We start from the raw sequence: 22,372 nt of genomic DNA, 5'->3' as shown, positions 1-22,372 counted from the left end.
TGATGAATTAACTTAATGCGCATGTAGTACCAGTAAAATTATATATTAGACTAGTGCCTGATCTCTTAAAATAAGTAGAAAGGAGAGAAAATGAGCAGTAGCTGAAAAGAATCAGATGTAGAGAGAAATAAGTTGATTTCAACAAAATGAACTTTAATTGCAGCTAGTGGCTGGCATAGCCATATGAGAAAGGGCATTTAAAGGTTATCATGATGATGTGTAGCATTTAGGGAATGTGGCATCCTTCAAGAATATCTCATCATCATCACTAGTTTTGATTTAGAGTTTCTTTGTTTCCACAGCAGTGGTAATTGAATTCAGATGCATTTTCATTTGGTCTTTAAGTACAAAGTAAAAGAAATAATTACTTAGGACAGAGGTTTTTCTCAGAGATTTAAAGAAATGGCTGGATGGAAAATTGTTAAATGCAGAATTTTCCCCCTTAAATCTACTGTTAAATTGTGTCTTTTGTTGGAAAAGGTGGTAATATTTTAATCAAATGAGACATTCACATAAGGACTAATAGAATGCATGTTGGATTTTTTTCTCTTAGTAAATAGAATTAAATTGGTTTTTTTAGTTCGTACACCTGGATTGGAAGAAACAAAGTAGTATTTTGTCATACAGATATATGATCATATAAAAGCTTTAGGTATTCAGGGAATGCTTGACAATAATTGCAGTATGAGAGTTGCGTGTAGGATTAAAATCATGCTTTTGATCAGTCTTTTCCATATTAATATTTTATGAGATAAATGCATTTACCTTCAAGCCTTATTGTTACTTACTCCCTGCAGTGTTATCTTTCATAGGAGGGCAGATTTCTAGAGCAGAAGGGACTGTTCTTATACAATCCTAAAATTGTGTTTGTTTTGGAATTAAATTGGGGCTCTGTCACTGGCTATCTATGGGTGAGTTCTTTCTCTGGGTCTCAGCTTTCTGGGTCTCAGCTTTCTAGCCTATAAAATGGGGATAATGATATCAGTTGCATAGAGTGTGTTACTATATTTAGTCATTCCTGGATCGAGGATAAACACTAAGCATATGACACAAAGGTTAGTGTTTTCCCCGGCTTAGGAATCCATAGAAGATAACTGAGGACAGAGAAACATGTGTTATTGTTGGAATGGTGAGGCTCAGAATACATAACAGCCAGTTTCTGGCCAATCAGAATGGATGCTGACTGTGAACATCCTGGACACTCATCATGGTGCTCTCTCACTGAATAGCAGCCTGTATTGTCAGTATCAACAAACCTGTGTTTAGCATGTGATGATTTGCAAGGAAGCTCATTGTGTTCCCTAGTTATAAATTATTGCCTTCTCCTCTGAGATGATCAGGAAAGGACACCATCTTCATATGATGGGATGAGCCTAACCTTTATGCCTGGAATCCTGTCCCAAAGTTTCCCCTTTTCTTTGGGAACTTGGCTAATCATTGCTGCCAGCAGGATAATAGCTCTTTGGGGACCATGCTTTCCCATTTTCCACTCTATCCCTAATCTGGAAACATGTCCTTAATCCCCTAGAACAGATAAAAGTTGATGACTTTGAACAAAACTCTGAGAGTCACGTGAAATTGGCTACTAGATATGGCAGGCCTACACCCATCCTCCCTGGGCCCTGTGCAAGGTTGCCTTTCTGGCCTAGACCACCAACCCCTAACCCCAGAAGTGACTGTCAGCACATCTACATGTAGAATCCAGGCATCAAAGAGACTGAGGCTCTGGAAGAAGGAGGATTTCCTTGCTAGTTCCCATTTCTTAACTCAAGCTCTGCATTTTTCCAGGACAGTTGACATTGTGAAGTCCACCTCTCACAGGGATGGGACAGCAATAGTCACAGCTATCCAAAAGTACAGTATCAGTACAAAAGCTTTCATGTAATCCTAGGAGTTTTCTTTGCTAGGTCAGGGGTGAATTGGTGTAACCATATTGGGCATATACTGATGTAATTAACCATCTTTGAGAAACTGTTTGGTGATCACCTCAGACCTGTTGGAATGCCTATCATTAAAAAGACAAGAGATAAAAAGTGCTGGTGAGGATGTGGAGAAAAGGGACCTTTGTGTATTGTTGGCAGAAATGTAAATTGGTGCGGCCACTATGGAAACCAATATGGCGTTTCCTCAAAAAAATTGAAAATAGAACTACTACGTGATCAGCAGTTCCACTGTAGGTATATATCCAAAGGAAATGAAATCACTATAAGAGATATCTGCACTCCTATGTTTATTGAAACATTATTTACAATAATCAGGACATGGAAGCAACCAAAGTATCCATTGAGAGCTCAGTGGATAAAGAAACTTTGATACATATATACAATGGAATATTATTCAGCCATAAAAAAGAAGGCAATCCTGCCGTTTGTGACAACATAGATGGATCTTGGGCATCATGCTAAGTGAAATAAGTCAGACCGAAAAAGACAAATACTGCATGATATCACTTATTGGATTGTCAGAAAAGTCATGACCCATTTATGCAACGAAAAAAATAGAAAAAAATACGTCATGACTTTTCAGACAATCTAATATATGTGAAATCTAAAAAATACTCTGAACTTACAGAAACAGAACAGATTGGTAATTGACTGAGGTGAGGGGTGAAGGATGAAACGTGAGGGGTGGGGGTGGGGCAAGGGAAATGGGTGAAGGTGGTCAAAAGGTACAACCTTCTAGTTATAAGATAATTTAGTTGTGGGGATATAATGTACAGCATGGTGATTGTAGTTAACAGTACTGTATTGTATATTTGAAAGTTGCTAAGAGATTAGATCTTAAAAGTTCTCATAATGAGAAAAAAGTTGTAACTGTGTGGTGATGGATGTTAACCAAACTTACTGTGGTGATCATTTTGTAATACCGGGGATGCCAAAAAAATGTACACGTTTTAAGAGATGTTATCTATGTATTACTTTCGAAGTTGAATTGAGTTACTGTAGCAATGTGTAGTATGACGTTCGCTCAAAAGATGAGGTTAACCAAATGAATGCTAGCGTCATTCATTGTATTCCAATTTTAATACAGTTTTTTCCTTGCTTAAAATGTGTATACATGTTTTTGGCACCCTCTGTATATACATATATCAAATCATTATATTGTAAACCTTAAACTAATATAATGCTATATATCAATTATATCTCAATAAAACTGGGCGGGGGGCAAGAAAGTTTTGTGTGGAGACATTTTCTGCCTACACGCTAAGGTGGTACTCCCAAATTTAAGCTCAGCAATGCAAAAATTTTTGTCATTACCACAATTCAGTGAATGGCCCTCTCTGCAGTTATGAGCCAATAGGCAGTTTCAGCATTACTTTCAAGGGAATGCCACTCAAAACAATTCATTTCATAGCTTCTTTTATACAGGAGCTAAACATCTTGTTCAGTCCCCTTGGTTTACCTTAATTTCTTATTGATAATCCATTTACTCAATCCATTTGGACCAGATACATTTAATCTCAGGGGCATGGTGAAAACTTGCCTTCTGTTGTGTAATGTTCTTCTTCCTTTCATTACCCCAGTTCTTCTATAGACCTTCTGTTTGTGAATCAAATACTGTATTTTGTTAAGAGTTTTCTACCAATTTTTCCATAGTAGTTTCTGGTTACCTAATCATTACTAATGATCACTTTTTTTTTTTTACCAGTAAAATAGTTACTTATACAGTTGTTTTATAATATATCCTATTTCATTGATTCTAATACATCCATCTTTCACATTTTAATGTTTTTGAAATTTGGTGCATCTTGCAGTTGCTGACATTTTACAACTGTTATTGGTAACATGTTTGTCTGTATTCGTAACATGTTTGTCTGTATTCTTAGTATTATAAAAAACAGTGGCGCATCTTCCAATAGCACTTGGATTTGATGAAATACCAGTTTACATTCTGTGATATTGGTGAAATTAGTGCCTTTTTAATTATATCTTGTCATATTTGTTTAGTTAAAAAAATAAAATTATGAAGGTGTTTGACAGATTATATAACATAATAGAGATTCTTATCGTAAAATCTAAAAATCTGCTACCTTTGATGGTTGGAAGTAGAACCTTACAGCAGACAAAATAAAACCCCTCTGTATAAATTTCGGGATGATCTTAAGCCATTGTACAGGGGGAAAAACAAATATTCCTATATACTTAAATATTAATTCAGGCATTGGGTACAATGGCTGGTTTGGAAATAGCTATTTAGGTTCCATGAACCATTTTGAAATTCCTTAGCTAGCTATGAATTTGCCTCCTTTATACTTGTATATAAGAAACTAACCCTTATTTTTAAATTTCTCAAAAAGGTAGTCTTGGAAACAGCTTTGGAGACTGATATCTTGGAATCCTTACCCCCACCCCTTCTTTTTTCATTTCTGAAACCTGAGTAGCATAATTGTACGAAATTTCTTACAGAGCTGTGATGATTAGATTGTATATTTACTTTGGTGCGCACACATATTAATGTTCGGAATCACTGTCCATTGTGATCTCCAAATGAAACCAAGAGGGGGGTGGATCTGAGATTGACTGAGATAAATTTATCTCAGCTTTCAGAACACTGTGTGAACACAGTATAATTGATCTGGACAACTATAGGATAATACTCTTGTTTTAGCGGCCATTAGATGATTTCATGGGAACTGACTGCACAGAATATATGGTAAAGATGGCTTGGCAGTTGATAGCATTTGAAGTAGCATTTACATCACCCACTGAAATAAAATTAATTTTTTGCCCAGGTGATTAATAGCCTGACTTCTGTGACTGAGGGATTGATCTCTCGGCAAGTCTTTATGAAATAACACCACCGGCAGGGAAATTATATGCCTTCATCAGGCTTTGCATTTATTTTGTTAACCTTCTCTATGGGGTGTGTATAGTCTCGTTCTGTACAACTAACAAAAACTGTACTTGTACTTTGTCATGACTTTAACTGTAGCTGTACTTCGTCATGAAAGACTTCCTCAGTCACCAGAAACAATGGGCAGAACAGACAGAGGCTTGCTTTCTTTGCATCCTCGTTTCTATTGGGTTGTCGAGAAAGTCATGACTCATTTTTGCAATGAAAAACATAGAAAAAGAACGTCATGACTTTTCCAACAACCCAATATTAATATCATTACTGCATTTGACTCTTCTGGTCACATCAACAGTTTGTTTTAAGCTATCTATCTTAACTTCTAGCGCTGTCTGCAAATTTTGTGTGGGTAGCGTGAGACATATGCAGATAAATTGCCTAGGGTTCAGCTTTCTCAGACTTGGAACTAAATATGCTGCAGTGTACTGAACTGATGGATGCAGCTTTTCAGCAATATTGATGTTGCCACAGTTAGATATAAATCTTTGGATGCCTTGGTTTGCATTTTCATATTCATGTGCAGTTCTTGACCACTGGTTTTCAAATGGTTTCATCTCTCAGAAAGCTCTGTTTTAAGTAGAAAGACAAAGAAAATTGTTGTTCCTCACCCACTGCTCTTCTGCCCACTGGGACAATAAGAATTGTGAGCGCAGTCTTTTGCCAGATGTAAATAGTGGCAAGTCCCAATTCACAAACTGATTATATTCAAATGGCTTGTTGTAAAGTCAGTGGTTTTGAGCTGGAATGTGTTTTCTAATGGGAGAAAACAATTAAAAAAATAGATGAGCCTATCAAAACTTTAACCCATAACATTCCTGCAGCATAGTTTTATTTGTACCTTAAAACCTAACCTTCCCCCATATTTCCTTGTGGAAAAATGTTCTTGGTTCTGCTTTGGTATCTTAAGGAATATAAATGTTTCATTCTTAACTTCAGTATATAGCCACCTATTTCTACTTGTGTATCCTTGGGCAGTATATAGGTAGGGTTCTTCGATAGAAGCAATGGAAACTGACTGAATGATTTAAGCAGAGAAGTACTTATTGAGAACATACTGGGTAGTTTCTGGAACTGCTGGAAGTTGATAAAAGGGCAGGAGCAAATCGAGACTACACAGCCAGATTCATAGCCAAAGTCATATGATATGATTAGCTCTATGCACGATGGACCTGATCACTGAACACTGGACCATGCTAGTTCACACTGACCACATCATTAGGTACCAGACACTTGTAATCAACTTGTTACCTCAGCCTTTGCTGCCACTGGGCACTGGATAGTGCTACCATTGCCCTAAGCCATGATAATTTCCTCCTGCCCCTGCCTCTTTGTGTCTTCAGCTCTAGATTCAGGGTTGCCTAAGGCTAAGTCATGTGCCCATTGCTTAGCTGCAAGGGAGTCTGGGAAAGTGATTGTCCAGCCATTTTTACCTGTATGTCTAAAGATGTGGCCCTTGTCAGTACTCACATTATACTCCCCAGATATAGGAAAGGAGTTTACATGCTGGATATTCTCTATCCTTCCTCCCTCTATAAGGACAAATCTTCACTATAGGTAGCCCCAGTAGGGTTCTGGTAGAGGGGGAATGGCCAACATGTTTAAGTGTCTGAAGCTGTAGTTAATGATCTCTTTAATAACAAAGAAGGCTGATCTTTCCTGTGCACTGGTGTTCAGGGACCCTTTCACCATGTGTTAACTAAACCTAGAGGTGTGACTTGATGATTTAGGCATATTTGACCCCTCACAAAATGTTCCTTACTACTTTAAGATACAATGTATTAAATAGGAGTTTAATAATTTGATTAATTAGGAGGAGCAGATTAAGGTTTATCTATTTCCTTATTTATAGTGTAAAATGAAATTTCATATTGCCACTGTCTTACATGGTTGGGTGATTTGTATATTTTATTAATTTCTACTCTTTTTAAAATTTATTTTTTATTTATAATAATACATATGACTTACAAATTCCTGCCTCTTATTTGCATTGTCATTTTCTACTTTTCAGAGGCAACTACTTCAATTAGCTCTTCTTCTGATATTTACTTCCATGTAGCTAATTGAATGTTTATATTGATATTTCTTGATTTTGTTTCAATTTGAGACATTAAACATTGAATTTCTAGTAAGAAAAATACAGGGTTATCTCTTTTATTCTCCCTCACTTAATTACCTGGGCCCTTCACTCTCCAAGATAGTTATATCTTGATTTGTTTTTATGTAAACAGTTTTCACCGCTGAGCTCTGAGTATACTATGATTTTGTTTTCTTTCTTGTACAGCATATTAAAAAATTATTTTGGGGAGGGGATCATAGTCTATTTTATGTGCTACTTATTTATTCCTAAATTTTCAGTTAAGGTCGGATACAATGGCTTGTCTCGCAGTTCGTTTATGTGTGTGTGGTCTTTTCCCCAGAACCTTCCTCTTGCCTGCTGGATTCTGGACTGTTTACTCTGGAGGGATTATGCACAGCTGTTGACCTGGAATTTTTCTTTACTATCATGTTGGGAATTCTTGATTGACCTGTTTACTGGATGGCAGCTTTCTTCATTTCTTCTCTGTTTGGGGGAAGCACATTGCCCAGTTGCTTCTTGAGAAAATGTATATGATGTAATTTTTTGAGATCTGGCATGTGTGAAAATATCATTTAGTATCTCCTCATATATGATTGATATAGAATTTAAAGTTGGAAATTATTTTCCCTGAGAGTTTTGGAGGACGTGTTCTATTTTCTTCTGTTTCCAATTTTGTTATTGAATTGTTGGATGCTTTTCTGATTCTGGGTACTTCATATGTGACTTTTTAAGGGGAGAGGGGAATGCTTAAAGTTTTTTTTTTTTAAACCTCTAATGTTCTGAGATTTCATCATAATGTGTCTTAATGTGTAACTTTTTTCATTCATTGTGAAGATTTTTGCAGAGGGTGGTGAAGAAGAATTTTCTTCCTACTGTTTTCTGTATTCTCTCTTTTCTAGAACTCTTAGTTGTCAGATGCTGGAACTTTAGTATTTTTTCCCCCAACTTACTATATCATGAAAAAAAATTCCTGGTCTCTATCATTGTATATTTTTGTTCTACTCTTGAGAATGTTTACCTCTATTATCTTCTAATGCTTCTGTGGATTTTTTTATTTCTATGATCATAATATTAATTTCTAGGAGCTCTTTTTTATTCTCACAATATTTCTGTTTTATAGCATCCTATTCTTTTTGGCTTTATGGATACAATATATTTTATGCCCTTGGAGTTATTAATAATGTATATATGAGGTTTCTTCCTGCTCCCAGCATTGACTCTGTTTTTTCCTAAAGTTTCTGTTTGTCATGCTAGACTATTCATGACATTTCTGGTGATCATTTGCTGTCTCTTTTTATTTATGTGAAGGCACTGAAAACTGATTGGAAACTCTGTGCATGACCAAGTTGACAAACTCTCTTGTCAATTGGTGGCCTTAACATAGGATGACTTCCTTTTTTCCGAAGCTTCCTTTTTCCCTAGTTTTGATAACTGTGGATCTCTTTTCTTGGGCTGGTTAGTTTCTCCAGAAAAGCCTTCCAATCTCCTAGCTTGCCTGTTCTCTATAATCCCAGTAATGGAAGGGGCTGTGGATCTCTCCAGTCAGAATGTATTCTTTTACTCAGTCCTCTCTCTGTGTATGGTGCCTCTACCCAGTCACTGTCCTAGTGTCCCTGAGTCCAGACCTTCTCAGGTTTAACCTTGCAAAAAGCAAACCTGAGGTGGAAGAAGAGACAGTTGACAAACTTCATGGCTGAGGAAGGATCTGGAGGTTTACTCCTTATAATGTCTTGAAAGTAGTCCTCCAGTTTTCAATGCCACCTTCACACTGTCCCCTCCATCCAACCTCCTCTTTAGATGGAACTGTGCCTTAACTTGCACTTTCCCAAGGTTCTGTGCCCTATATTTGCTTGCTGCTTCCTGACAGTCCATCTGTAGGCATTTAACTTTTTTCTGTCCCTGCTTTGAAAATTCACTTATTAGCCCACCTGCTTTCCATTTTCCAAATTTTTTTTCCATTAATTTTCTCCTCTTCCATTCTTTCTTCTTGTGAGTTTATCTCTGCTTCTTGTGTAGTGTCAATTAGTCGAGTTTTGGAGGGAATGGAGTTAAGCACATGAGTGTAACCTACCACATACAACTGAAAATCCCTATCAATGAACTTTTGAAGTTTGGTCTTTCAATTTGGGTACATGGTGTCTGGGCCATTAGAAGAGAGTTAATTTGGTTGCTCTAGGATGAATCCCATTTACTGTACTTTTTAGGTTCATTCAGAGATTGTTACTCTCATCAGGGATATATATCAGCCTATAATTTTTTTTGGGTAATGTCTTTGGCTTTGGCATCAGGATAATGGTGGCCTTGTAATATGTACTTGGGAGCCTTCCTCCTCTTGAGTTTTTTGGTAGTTTGGGAAGGATAGGTGTTAGTGCTGTGAAGCCATCTGTTCCAGGATTTTTGTTTGTGGGGAGTTTTTGATTCCTGAGTCGATTTTGTCAGTAGTAATTGGTCTGTTCAGATTTTCTGTTTCTTCTTGTTTCAGTCTTGGAAGATTATATGTTTCTAGTTTATTTATTCATTTCTTCCAGATTGTCCAATTTGTAGTCATATATTGTTTATAGCATTTTCTTATAATACCTTGTATTTCTGTGCTATGTGTTGTCACTTCTCTTTCATTTCTGATTTTATTTGTGTCCTCTCTTTTTTTCTTGATGAGTCTGGTTAAAGGTTTACCTATTTTGTTTATCTTTTCAAAGAATGAGCTTTTGGCTTAATTGAACTCTTGTATAGTTTTTTAGACTCTGTTTATTTCCCTTCTGATCTTTATTATTTCCTCCCTTTTACTTACTTTGGGCTTTGCTTGCTGTTCTTTTTCCAGTTCCCTTAAGTGTAAAGTTAGATTGTTTATTTGAGTTTTTTCTTGTTTTTTTTGAGAAAGGCCTCTATTGCTATGAATTTCCCTCTTAGGACTACTTTTGCTGTATCCCACAGATTTTGAGTTGTTGCGTTTCCACTTTCCTTTGTCTCAGGGTACTGTTTGATTTCTTCCTTGATCTAATTGTTAATCTACTCATTGTTTAGTAGCATATTATTTAGCCTCCATGTGTTCGTGTGTTCTTCAGTTTTTTCCTTGTAATTGATTTCTAGTTTCATATATTGTGGTTGGAGCAGATGCTTGATATGATTTCAGTCTTCTTAAATTTATTGAGGCCTGTTTTGTGGCCTAAGATGTTGTCTATCTTGGAAATGGTCTATGTATGTGCACTTGAAAATGTGTGTTCTGCTGCTTTGGGGTGAAATGCCCCAAAAATGTCTATTCAGTCCATCTGTTCTAATGTGTCATTTAGGACTGCTGTTTCCTTGTTGATTTTCTATCTGGAAGACCTAAACATTGATATCAATGGGGTGTTAAATTCTCCTACTGTCACTGTATTACTGTTGATCTCTCCCTTTATGTCTGTCAATACTTGTTTTATATATTTGGTGCTCCTATGTTGGGTGCATAAATGTTTATAAGGGTTATATCCTCTCTTTGGATTGATCCTATTGGGTTGATCCTAGTGGGTTGATCCTTTTATCATTAGGAAATGTATTTCTTTGTCTCTTATAGCTGTTCTTTTAAAGTTTATTTTGTCTGATTTAAGTATTGCTACCATAGCTTTTTTTCCCCCTATTTCCTTTTGCATGAAGTATATATCTTTTCCCATCCATTTAATTTGTGTCTATATCTTTCAACCTGAAGTGAGTATTTTGTAGAAAGCATATGTTTGGGTCTTGTTTTCTTATCCATTCAGCTACCCTGTGTCGTTTGGCGCAATTACCCTATTAACATTTAAAGTGATTATTGTTAGGTATGTAGTTATTGCAATTTTATTATTTATATTTATGTTTTTTTCTCCCCTTCTTCTTAAAGAAGGCCCTTTCACATTTCTTGTAATACTGGTTTGGTGATGAACTCCTTTAGCTTTTTCTTATTTAGGAAGCTCTTTATATGTCCTTCAATTTTAAATGATAGTGTTGCTGGGTAGAGTGGTTTTGGTTATAGTGGTCCTGGCTTTTCATCACTTTGACTATTTTGTGCCAATTCTTTCTACTTTTAAAGTTTCTGTTGGGAAATCATCTGACAGTCTTCTGGGAGCTCCTGTTTGGGTAACTAACTGCCTTTCTCTTGATGCTTTTAAGATTTTTTTCTTTGTCTTTAACTTTTGGCATTTTAATGATGATATGTTTTGGTGTCAGACTCTTTGAGTCATTTTGCTTGGGACTCTCTGCACTTCCTGGACTTGTATGTTCATTTTCTTTGCCAGATTAGGGAAGTTTTCAGTCATTATTTCTTCAAATAGTTTCTCAATTCCTTTCTCTCTTGTTTGGTACCCCATGATGCAAATCTTAGAATACTTTATGTGTCCTGGAGGCCCCTTAAACTATCTTCCTGTTTTTAAAATTCTATCTCTATTTATTATTTTGCTGTTCCAATTGTTTTCTACTACTTTGTCTTCCAAATTACTAGTTCGACCCTGTGCTTCATCTAATATACTGTTGATTTCTTCTAGTGTATTCTTCATTTCAGTTATCACAGTCTTTATTTTTGACTGGTTATTTATATAATTTCTATGTCCTTTTATGCTTACTATCTCTTTGTTGAATTTTTCATTAAGTTCCTTGACAATCCTTTTAACCAGTGTTTTGAAATCTGTGTCTGGTAGATTGCTTGCCTCCATTTTGTTTAGTTCTATGTCTGGAGTTTTGTTCTGTTCTTTCATTTGCGACATGTTTCGTTGTCTCTTCATTTTGACTGTCTCTTTGTGTGTGTTTCTATGTATTAGGTAGATCTGATACCTCTCCCAGTCTTGGCAGTGTGGCCTTATGTAGTAGGTGTCCTGGGGGGCTCAGTGGTAGTCTTCCTGGTCACCTGAACCGGGTGTTCCGGGAGTGTCCCTTGTATGGGTTGTGTGTGTCCTCCGGTTGTAGTTGATCCTTGATTGATGTTGGCACATTAGTGGGTGGGATTTCCCCATGGGCTGACTTGCTGTGAGGATTAGTCATGACCACAGTGTAAGAGCTGATGGATGGGGATAGACCTCACAGTGCAGGATTTGCACTTGCGGGCTCTGGTGCCTGCTGAGATTACATTTTGGGCATATTACTTGTGGGGCTAACCTAATGGTGTCCTGTTGTGGTCTGAAGCCGGCTACTGGGTGTGCTGGTTCTGGGACCTCATCGGAGGGGCTTCCGTGTAGGCAAAGATCAGCCACTGCCTCTGACTGGCCTGGGACTACCTGATAGGCTCTATAAAGTGATCTGCGGTTAGTTGCTGCCTGTGCTAGACCTGGAGGCACGTGGCAGAGGCCACTCTGGGCACTGAAGCCACCTGCCACTGGTACTGGGCCTGGGGAGTCTCAGCAAAAGACCCAGGGCACCCCAAGTCCTGCCACCACCTACTGACTGCACATAAAGCTCAGCCACTGAAAGAGCCTTGTGTGGTACATGAGTTTGGTGAGGCGGAATCTAAGGGAGTCATCCAGGTGGGGCTTGTGTTCACCAGGTTAATGCAGATTCAGATTTGGCCGTGTGGGGGAAGGGCTCAACAAAGGAAAGATGGTGCCTGCCTGCCAGGTACACAAGAGGAGGCCTGAACACAGGGACAGTGGCGGTTTTCCTACAGCCCTTGCTGTGAAGCCACACAATTTATCTTCTTCCTGTATGTCTCTGATGCCTCCTGAGCCACAGTCTGTCCCTCCTCTGGAGCCCTGGGTGAGTGCCTGGGATTGAGAGAGTCTGTGCATGGGCCCTTTAAAAGGATACCAGGGTTTCCAGCAGCCTTCCAATCTCAACTGGATGGACAGAAACCCCACTGATTTTCACAGCAAGATTTTGTGGAGGCTTCTTTTTCCGGCACTGGTGATTGGCTTGTTTAGCCCGTTTTGAGGCTGGGACCCCTCACTCCTCACGGGGGACCTCTGCAGCTGAGCCATTTCTCTCAAGTCTCAACTGCCTCTTGTAGGTGTGGAGCCACTATGCTTCTCGTCTCCATCCCTCCTACCAGTCTCGATGTGGCTTTTCTTTTTAATACCCTTAGTTTTAGGATTTCAGCTAGACTTCAGATGGTTCTCCAGGTTGATTGTTCTATTATTTACTTGTGATTTTAATGTCGTCTAGGGAGGATGCGAGCATAGTGTTTACCTATTCTGCCATCTTGACAGGAACCTTTGGTGTTACCCTTGATTTGAGTATGTCATGGGAAAAAGGGTCCATTATGTCTAAGGTATAAATGCCAAGTCTGACCTCTGACCCATTTATAAGAATAACATACAATTTCCAGCAGTATAAAGAAATGACTTTGATTGCTTGGGGTTTCTATGGCTCTCATCCCAGTTAGGTCAGTCTTTCTTATATTTCCTGCTAGTTTGACTTATCTAAGCCGGAAAAACATTCTTTCTAAGAATCATTCTATCCAATGGTCCCAGCTGTATTCTGTGGGATACTGAGTTTTCATGAGGCATCTCTAGATTCTGTAGAAGAATGCTGGACCATGACATCCTTCTCAATTCCTAGGATAAAATCACTCAAGAGTATGTCTTGCAAAATACAAAAGATTTTGTAATGTGCAAAAGGCTTACATTATTGAACATGTAAACACCACTGCAGAATCAGGACCATATATGATCTCTCTTTCAACTTTTCCCTTAAATTTTATTTATAGTTCAATTTTTACAGTAACAACTGATTTTTAAAATAATGTTCAATATATTAAGGTACATCAAGAATTATTGTAAATTACTATGGGCTTTATTCAACCATTGTAAAGCAAAGGAAAGCCAGTCCAAATTTTAAAGGTTTTGTGTCCTGTAGCATCTGAATTAATTATGGGAATCTGATCTGATTCCCAATCTAGAGTTTATAGAATCTTTTTAAAAAAAATAATGTTTACCTTCACATGGTAGAATTAATATTTTCTGTTTCAAACACCTCATGTTCTTTGTTGATAAATGAAGATTGAGAGTATGTAGAGGTTCTGAGAGGAAACATTTCTATTTGAAGGCTCCTGTTTTCATCATGATAGGTAAAGAGTGCCAGGCATCTGTTTTTGTGCTAAAGCTTACTAGAAGTGTTGCTGCCTCTGAGCAACAAGGAGGAAGCACTTCTGTCCTTAAAACCAAAAATAGATGCTCTTTCTCATTATCATAACTCAAAAGATCATCTTTTTTAATGAGTTGAGTACATCCCTTTTGGTTCTCACAGATTTAACGATCAGATTGTTTAATTCAGAGCTTGGAGAAGAATAGCTCTGGAAATATAGATAATGGAAATTTAGCTGAAAGCTAAAACAACAGCAGCAACTTTATTATTTTTCTTCTTTCTTTCTGGAAGTCTTTTGACCTTTCTTTTATTTTTCATTTATTATTTTTGTTGATCCTTAAAGGTATTCACCTCTCTTATTTTAACATGTTTAACATTTACACATTTCTCACTTATTTTAACTTCACAAGATCATCACCAGGGGAGAAAAAATTATTTGCAAGAAGAATTGGATGTGTCAGGATTTAGGTATGCTGTATATAGCCTAACTTGCTTTAGACAGCTCTGCGAAGTATTGTGTATTAATGTCTTGGCAATCGGAAGGAGAGAAGTTGCTTCTTTGCTGATTCTAAAAAGTTCTGCCTGTGTTTTGGAAAGAGAGGCAAGGGAAAATAAAGTTAAGAAAGTAGAATCAATTTAAGGGAAATATTGTATATGAAAGTGACTTATAAACTGCTAAATAACATAAAGATGTTAGTTGTTATTATTGCAAAGGTTTAACTTAAAGTAAGAACAAAGATCCACAAAGATTCAATAAAGAAAAGTGGGGGAAAGAAAATAGAAATAACTTGGATGAGAAAAAGTTAAGGAAGAAACAAAGTAGGAATGTCATAATTGGAGAGTTTTGCATTCTAGTTTTTTAAATCTGATAATGCACAAGTACTTGTACTGACTATTTAAGCAGTTACATTTAAAACACTTTATTTATTGACCAAAAGGAAAGTTCTGTTGAAAATAATTTGGGAAGAAAATACTATCATGTTAGGTGGTGAGAGATGGATAGAAACCGCTAGGCAGATGATTCGCTCCGCTCTAAATAAAGATTTGTGTGTTGTAGTGGGTTCTATAGTGTTTCCACCTAATTAAGGTTTAATTTACATTTGTTGATATCATCTGAGCTTTTCATTTTGTTCTCATTCATACCTTTGCAAGGTAGGTAGAGTTAACCCATTTTACAGATGAGGCATGGAAGGGTAATTGACTTGCCCACAGACACTTACTTATCCAGTGACAAAGCCCTCCATTCTCTAGTTTTTTACTTTATTTCCACATTTCCAGATACTTCACATTAGAGCAATTGATCTGTTGTGTTTCTGGATATTCAGTTTATTGGATTTCTCTAAAATAAGTTCTTGTTGAATAACAGTGGCCACCTACAAATAACACCTCCAGGGCATGTTTTAGGCTTGGCTGTGTTTGTACTAAATGATTTCAAATGAGTCCTACTTAAGGATTAGTATTTGAATTCTCTAAGAACCAAGGAATAAACAAGAAAGACATTTTAGCTGCCTAGGTATGGGTTCACGGTCTGTGCAGTGCCCCCTTCAGACCTTACCTGGAGCTTGGAATTTTAAGTTTAGTTCTCTTACACTTTTTAATTTTATTTGGTTTCTAAAATCATAGCTGACTTGAAGAAGGGAAAGGTTGGTACTCTGACAGTAATGAGATTTAACTCTTGAGGGCAAGGTAGGGAAGATAACTAAATTATTAAAGGCAGACAAAATATCTCCCAAAACAGAGCAATCATTGGCCTTCGAGTAGAGGAGCACACAGGCCTGTGTACCTTGGAAGGTTGTCTTGCCTTTATAAAGTGGTTTAGTCAGGTTACCAGCAACGTACACCTAAATGCCAGTCTTATACCTTGTCCCTCTATCCCATTGCTTTATCTTCCACTCAGATCCTGATCCTACTTGACACTAGACCTGTGTCTAGAACTTGGATCTCCTCTTTGACTCTCCAAAGTGTATTTATGTCTGTGCTTTCTTTGGTGTTTGAACTTCAGCAATTTCTTCCTTTTGATTCTCAGAGTGTTGCTTCGATAGCCTATTGTCAGCTCACCTCATGTTAGTAGAAGCTCGGCTTATGCCTCGTATTCACTGGGCCAGCTCCTTTTTCTCAGAGTCAGTGTTCTCATGTTTCAATAGAGCAAGATCATTGAGAGCCACATTGATGCTCCGTGTCACCAAAGATGAATCATATTCTGAATTCTCTGTGACAACATTACCTTTTAGAAAAAAATTAATCCAGCATGATTGGAAGCAAACTTACTGTATTACCTAGATGGGTAGTCCTTCAACTATTATGAAAATCTTGATCATCCTCAATACCTTCTTACTCCTTGAGGTTCTTTTTTTTTTTTTTTTTTAAAGATTTTTTTTGGGGAATTGGGGGAAGGGGAACAGACAAGTTGCTGTCCTTTTGTTCTTCAGTCTAGTTGTGGAGGACGTTGCTTCACTGGTCCAAGCTGGCACCATCATTGCGCTCTTCCCAGGTGAGGCAGATCAGTCGCCGGCTTCTGGACGGCCGCTCACGGCGGCTGCTGGCCGCTCACGCTGGCTGCTGGCTGCTGGCTACATACGGTAGCCCATGGCAACCTGCTACATACGGTAGCCCCTGCTGCAGCCTACGCTGTCGCCGGTGACTCATGGCAGCCCAGCTCCAGGTTGAGCTGTTGTTCAGCATCTTAGCTGTGGAGGGCAGTGTCACTGGCCCTCATATGTGGGATCCGAACCGGGGCCCTCTGGCATCCCAAGCCAGTTCTTAACCATCACGACACTTGGCAGGCCCCATAACCAACTTTTTTTAGTAGCTTGCACAGCTTTCCTATCAAAAGTTGCATTAAACAAAGCCTTTTTAAAACAAAACATTTTGTTTACAAACTTGTCTTTTAGGTCAATAGCAGCAAATACTTAAGGAGAGATATTAATGGTAACATAAAATAGTTGGAAAGGGAGATAGTAAAATAAGTGGTTGTTGACATGAAATGTTTATTTTGAGAGAATTCTTGGCATTTTTGCCCCACATCAGCATAATGAGAATTTGTAGGAGAGGCAGGAATCATTAATGTATCTGTTCAGGATTAATGTTCTTGAAGAGCGTGTGTGCTACTGAATATATTACAGATAGTACCATAAACACAGCAATTAAAAAGTTGCACACTAAACACTTTGTGGATTGGCATAAATATTCCCTTTCTCCCCTGGATGGCTTGCATTCAAGTGAACAGTGTCTTATTTATCTTGGTCTCTTAGCATTTTTAATCGTGAATAGAAAGAAGGAAAGCAGCCTCAAAGAGTTGTTTTCTTCTCAAGATCTTGCTGATAAGATGGGCAGAATCCTTGGATGTTTTCAGGACCGAGTTGTTTTTTAACAGTTCAGAAAAATGTCACATAGTACATACTAAGAACAGACAAACAACCACTATTCCTCGCTTTTGGAAACTTTGTCATTAATTTCCAGACAATACCACTGAGTGAAGTGTAAATGTGTTCAATAGGATCAGTGATCCCTCAGAGCGCTTGTGTTATAAAAGAAATGAAACAATGAATAATATAAATAGATATTAGGACAAAACCATAGACCTGTAACCGAGTGAAGTTTCAAGGAAGCGAGACTTGATGATCTTATTACTATTATCTCTTGCCCTAGTGGGTTGAACCTGAGCAGCTTGCCCTATGAATGAGGTCTGGGAGGAGAGGCACCATGCTGTTAGAGTAATGCTGTCCTGTCCTTCACACAGAAATATAACATAGAAGGCAGACAGATGTAAAATGGGCAATTTCTATTGCTTTGTATGCTCAAAACGTTCACACTTACCTATTTTCTCATTTAAGAGGCATCTTGTTTTTATAATTTTATTATTTCTGAGTCTTCTTAACACACACTATTTGCTTATGAGTTCATAAAGATTTTCTTCGGTGAAGAAGAAAGGAAATGCAGTTGAATGCAATTTGCAGCTTGGCTTTGAGTCAATTAGGGTGGGAAAGGAAGGAACAGCAAGACTATTTCTGTTCTCACTAGTTAATTGGCCTCCTTAGGTGTGCAAACTCTTCACTTATGCATCAGTTTATCGATTTATCCCATATTTATTGACTGCTTGCTCTATAACCTATGCCCTGTGGATACAAAGACGAATGGCCCCCTCAGCAGGCATCTGATGGCTTTGAAACCATCTCAGTCCTGGCTGACTTCGGTGGTGATAACGTGTTTATCTAGAATGCTAAAACGCTGTCATCTTCCAAAGATGGTCTGGAGATGTTCATGGTAACCAAACAGACCAACAGCGGAGCAGCCTCGAGGTTTTGTAGGTCACAAAGGCTGCCTGGAGAACATAAAATCTGCCTTTCAAGGCATTTTCATCGCATTAGATTTTCTAACGATCCTTGCTACTTTGGGCCTTATTGGAGTGCTTTCCAAGAACCAAGCCACACCACCCACTTCTGAATTTGCTAGAACGTGAGGTTGAAGAGTGGGCAGGAGACTGAAGTGGGGTGCCATCTCTGCATTACACCAGGAAATCTCAGGGGCGGGTGCCGCTGCCAGCTCCACTCTCCTCTTCTTGCCTTTACTTCCAAATATCTGACTCTTCATTTTCATTCGGTTGGTTATACTTAGGAGGGAACATTGAACTGAAGAGCTGAAGAAGCCTTATAAGATGACGGGTGGCAGTTTCACTCGATGAAACTATATATTACCTTTGGAAAGACTGGCACCCTAAACCTAACGTCATTTTTTTTGTAACATTTTTTTATTGTGAAATAAACATTTTTTTCAATTAGTTTCAGCTGTACAACACAGTGCAATAGTTATACTTTTCACCCCTCAAAGTGACAACCCCCTCCCCCAAACCTAGCGCTTTCTTCTGGGTCTTTTGCTTATATAGACTTTTTTGATGCTATGAAGTTCTGTAGGTGTGCTTACCCCTAAATACCTCTCTGCACCTGATGTATACTGGCATGTATGTTTATTTACCTTGAAACGGAGTTGGACAACTTTAATTTTGGAGGGTAACATGCCAGAAGCCAAGATTTTCAAGATCTATGTTCTCAAACTGTTTGTGTCAACTTATTCTCAGCAAAGAACTTTGTCAAGTATTTTATCTACAGTGCTGATGTCATTTGGTCTATTGCATCCAACATCTCAATGCTGTTACCTACAAACTTACTATAACCATATTTCTTTGTTCTTCTATAATAACTCTGATATTCTTGTAATATAGTAGGATGGTGAATTCCCCTTCCTCTTCAAGGTCACCCCTTTATCTGTAACCCTGGGCCTTTCTTTTTCCCATCCCCTTTTGGAACTTATTCCATCCTTACCTCCTCCCTCTTGTACTTTCAACCTTTCTCTCTCTTCTGATTCCCTCACCTTATCAGTATGGACTTCCATTATCACATTTCCCTTCTAACGACTGTTTATTCTCCTTCCTCTTCTCTTCCGCTTGCTCTGTTGTATCCGCCTCTGCAGCTTCACTGAAACTGCCTTCAGTCAAAGTAGCCTGTAACTGCTTAAGTGTCAAATCCAAAGATATATATTTTTCATTTCTTGCTTTATTCATCTCATTGTATCCCATGGTACGTCTCTGCTTTTATTCTATGGTCTTTTTCAAAAGCCCTTTTTCCTCTGCCCATTCTATCATTGTTCATGTTCTCTAGGGCTCTGCTTTTAGCACTAATTCTCTAATCTCCTCATTCTGTCCAAGTTCCTTCCCACTAACAATGTCTGCCACTCTCTGTGTAATGATCGTTTCTATGCCTTTACATTTTGCTCAGGCTTCTTCTCTAAGCTTCACACTCAAGGATATCTGGGTATCTCTACCTAAATCTTCTACACTTCAGTTTCTAATGTGCCCCAAACTAAACCCCTGTCTTTCTTATTAAATTTGTTCATGCTCTTGTATTCTCTACCACAGTTGAGTGGTAGTCACAGGGAGTCACAGATGGGTGACTCCCATCCACCCACATGCAGTCAGTCACCAAGTTGTTCTGCTTTTGGTGTCTGAATGTTTCCCAGCTACTGATTCTTCTTTCCCTCCCCCCACCTACTTCCATGGCCCTAATCCCCACCCTTCCTCTGCTACCCGCAACCTAACTGATCTCCCGCCTCCACTCTGCCTACTTTGAATCTGTCCAGAAAGAGTGATGCCTCTGCAACCCAGATCTGACCCGTCGGTGGCTGTCTGCAATCAGGATAAAGCCAGAGTTCTTGGATAGGTGCACGAGAGTATGCTCTGCTCCAGGCTCCTTTCCTGGCCTCACCCTCAGGGGTTCACAGCCCTGAACCATACATGCTGTTTCTTCCTTCTACCTGTCCATTCCCAGCTTGGCTAAGTCCTACCCAGCCTGAGGGCGTGCCAGACATCCCTTTTGCTTGGAAGTCTCTCCTGACCTCTCCATTTCTGGGCTGGGTGCCCCGGCTTGACATGAATCTGAGTCATTGTACTCATCCCACTGCCCTGCTGGGTTCGTCGTGTGTGTTTCTTGGCCCCACTAAACTTCACTTTCCTTAAAGACAGAGATTGTGTCTTATTCATTTCTGTACCTCCAGTGTCTAGCACAGTGCTTAGCGTATAGTAGGCTTTTAAATGAGAAATTGTAATGACAGTACATCAATTTGGTGTTTACAAACATGGGCAAAAGTAATCTATGTGCACAGTAGTTACCTTTAGGAGAGGGCACAAAGGGAGCTTGTGGGTGCTGATAATGTTCTGGGGTTTGACCTTGTGTGTTTAGTTTAGGAAAAGTCATGGAGCTGTCCATTTGTGGTGTGTGTCCTTTTCTATATTTATGTTAGACTTCAACGAAAAATTTTTAAAAATTCAGTTTGATGTCTTATCTCCCTGATACAGAAAATTTATTTTTCCATTCAAGCTTTTGGAGTTTTCAGGATATTAGTTCAGATGTTACAACAAAGAACCAGGCCACTGCTGTTCCTTGACATTAAGGAGGAGTGAGATGAGAGAGCGTCAGTGAAATACTGATGGGATTGCCTGGTGTTCTAAAGAGGGCCAGCAAGGCCGGCCCTGATGGATAGACTTTCAGTGACCTGCAGTCCTGTCACACTTATTACAGGGGCCACATGCTAATCATCAGTGAACTCCATGCCTGCTTGCAGTGACAGGGAGACTTCATCTCAGATGTGACTATGAATAATTCATAAATGTAGTTATCTGGAAATTTGTGGTCATCATTAGCATTTTAATGAAAAAAATGCAGTCATTATTCTAAATCTCTGTTTTGCTTTTACTTTTTTTTTTTTCTACCCCCACCCCCGCTACAGCTAACCATCTCATTCTTTCCTGAGTGCTTGGAAACTGCCGAGGACCTTGCCAATGCGCTGACTGGTCGCTATGGGCAGACGGTACCCAGAGACTCACTGTCGTCCAGGCAGCTCATGTACGTATGTGATTGGTCTTTCTCTTTTTTTTCCCTTTAGTTTTCATTGTAGTATATGGCAGGGCACTGAACTGCGGAAGGTTTATAAGATTCAATTGACAGTGTTTAGAAATGGAGGAGAATAAATTGCTCCAAGGTAAGTTTTTAATATCCAATGATGAGAAATCTTATCTAAATTAGGATTTTTATAATCTAGTGGCCCTATAAGACCAAGAGCACATATATCAGTAATCTCTCTTTTCTGTTTCAGGGCATCCAGTCTTGTATAGTTTTTTTTTGGGGTTTTTTTTTAACTTTCCTTTTCATCACAATATATAAAATTTGAAAGAATAGCAATGCCATAAATGAAAAATATTTCCCAGTGATTGTGTTAATTCTTTTGAAATAAAAAAATTCATGGACCTAAAAGAGAGTTCCTCTGGGTATGGGTATGTCACCATTGAATAAACGTTAGGGAGAGAATCTCTGACTCTTAGTTCTTAACATTGTCCAAAGGAAGAAACTCTTGATTCCCTCAGTGATGGCTGACAGTGTCTCACAGCACTTAAGTGTTTCCAGTAATCTCTTACAGGAATGGCAACAGTTGCAGTCTTTTCCTATTTGTCACTACCCCTGATGAACTTAGGAGAAAAATGATTATTACCCATTGAATGATCTCTCTTCTATAAAGGAGAGTTTGCCTCCTTTATTTATTTATTTAAAAAAATAAAAAATATTTATTTTTTGCTCCCCTTAGTCTTAAGCCAGCTGTTTATTATTTGTTTTTGTTGCTTCCCTATGGACTGTAGAATTTTGGCTTCAAATCAGGGGTTTGTTTGGGGTAATTCCCCAGCATGCCTTTGCGCCCATATCCTGTGAATAATTATGCTTGTTCTATTCACCTTTAAGGTCCCTTTGCTTGTAAGATTCAGTTTTTTCTTCCTCGGAAAGTTAGAACCACCCTTGAGCCCACACCCAGACGATTGCTTCTAACATAAGCCAGATTGTTGGGGGCAGCAGTGAAGGGAGAGCTGACAACAGTGTGGATTCC

The 22,372-nt window shown here is 38.5% G+C and overlaps 1 protein-coding gene across 19 annotated transcripts in view; it reads left to right on the top strand.

Annotated features, from left to right (window-relative positions):
- Positions 1 to 22,372, top strand: part of APBB2 (amyloid beta precursor protein binding family B member 2) — a 360,720-nt gene that overhangs the window by 119,280 nt on the left and 219,068 nt on the right. For all 19 annotated transcript variants that reach the window (XM_019640761.1, XM_019640770.1, XM_019640765.1 and 16 more), the window contains one exon: positions 21,227 to 21,342. In XM_019640761.1, coding sequence (XP_019496306.1) covers positions 21,297 to 21,342 — 46 coding nt within the window. In that variant the 5' untranslated portion in view covers positions 21,227 to 21,296. The remainder of the gene's footprint in view (positions 1 to 21,226; positions 21,343 to 22,372) is intronic.

This window comes from Hipposideros armiger, unplaced genomic scaffold, assembly GCF_001890085.2.
Source record: "Hipposideros armiger isolate ML-2016 unplaced genomic scaffold, ASM189008v1 scaffold_53, whole genome shotgun sequence".
Lineage (NCBI taxonomy): Eukaryota > Metazoa > Chordata > Mammalia > Chiroptera > Hipposideridae > Hipposideros > Hipposideros armiger.
This window is presented reverse-complemented; position numbering and strand designations above follow the sequence as displayed.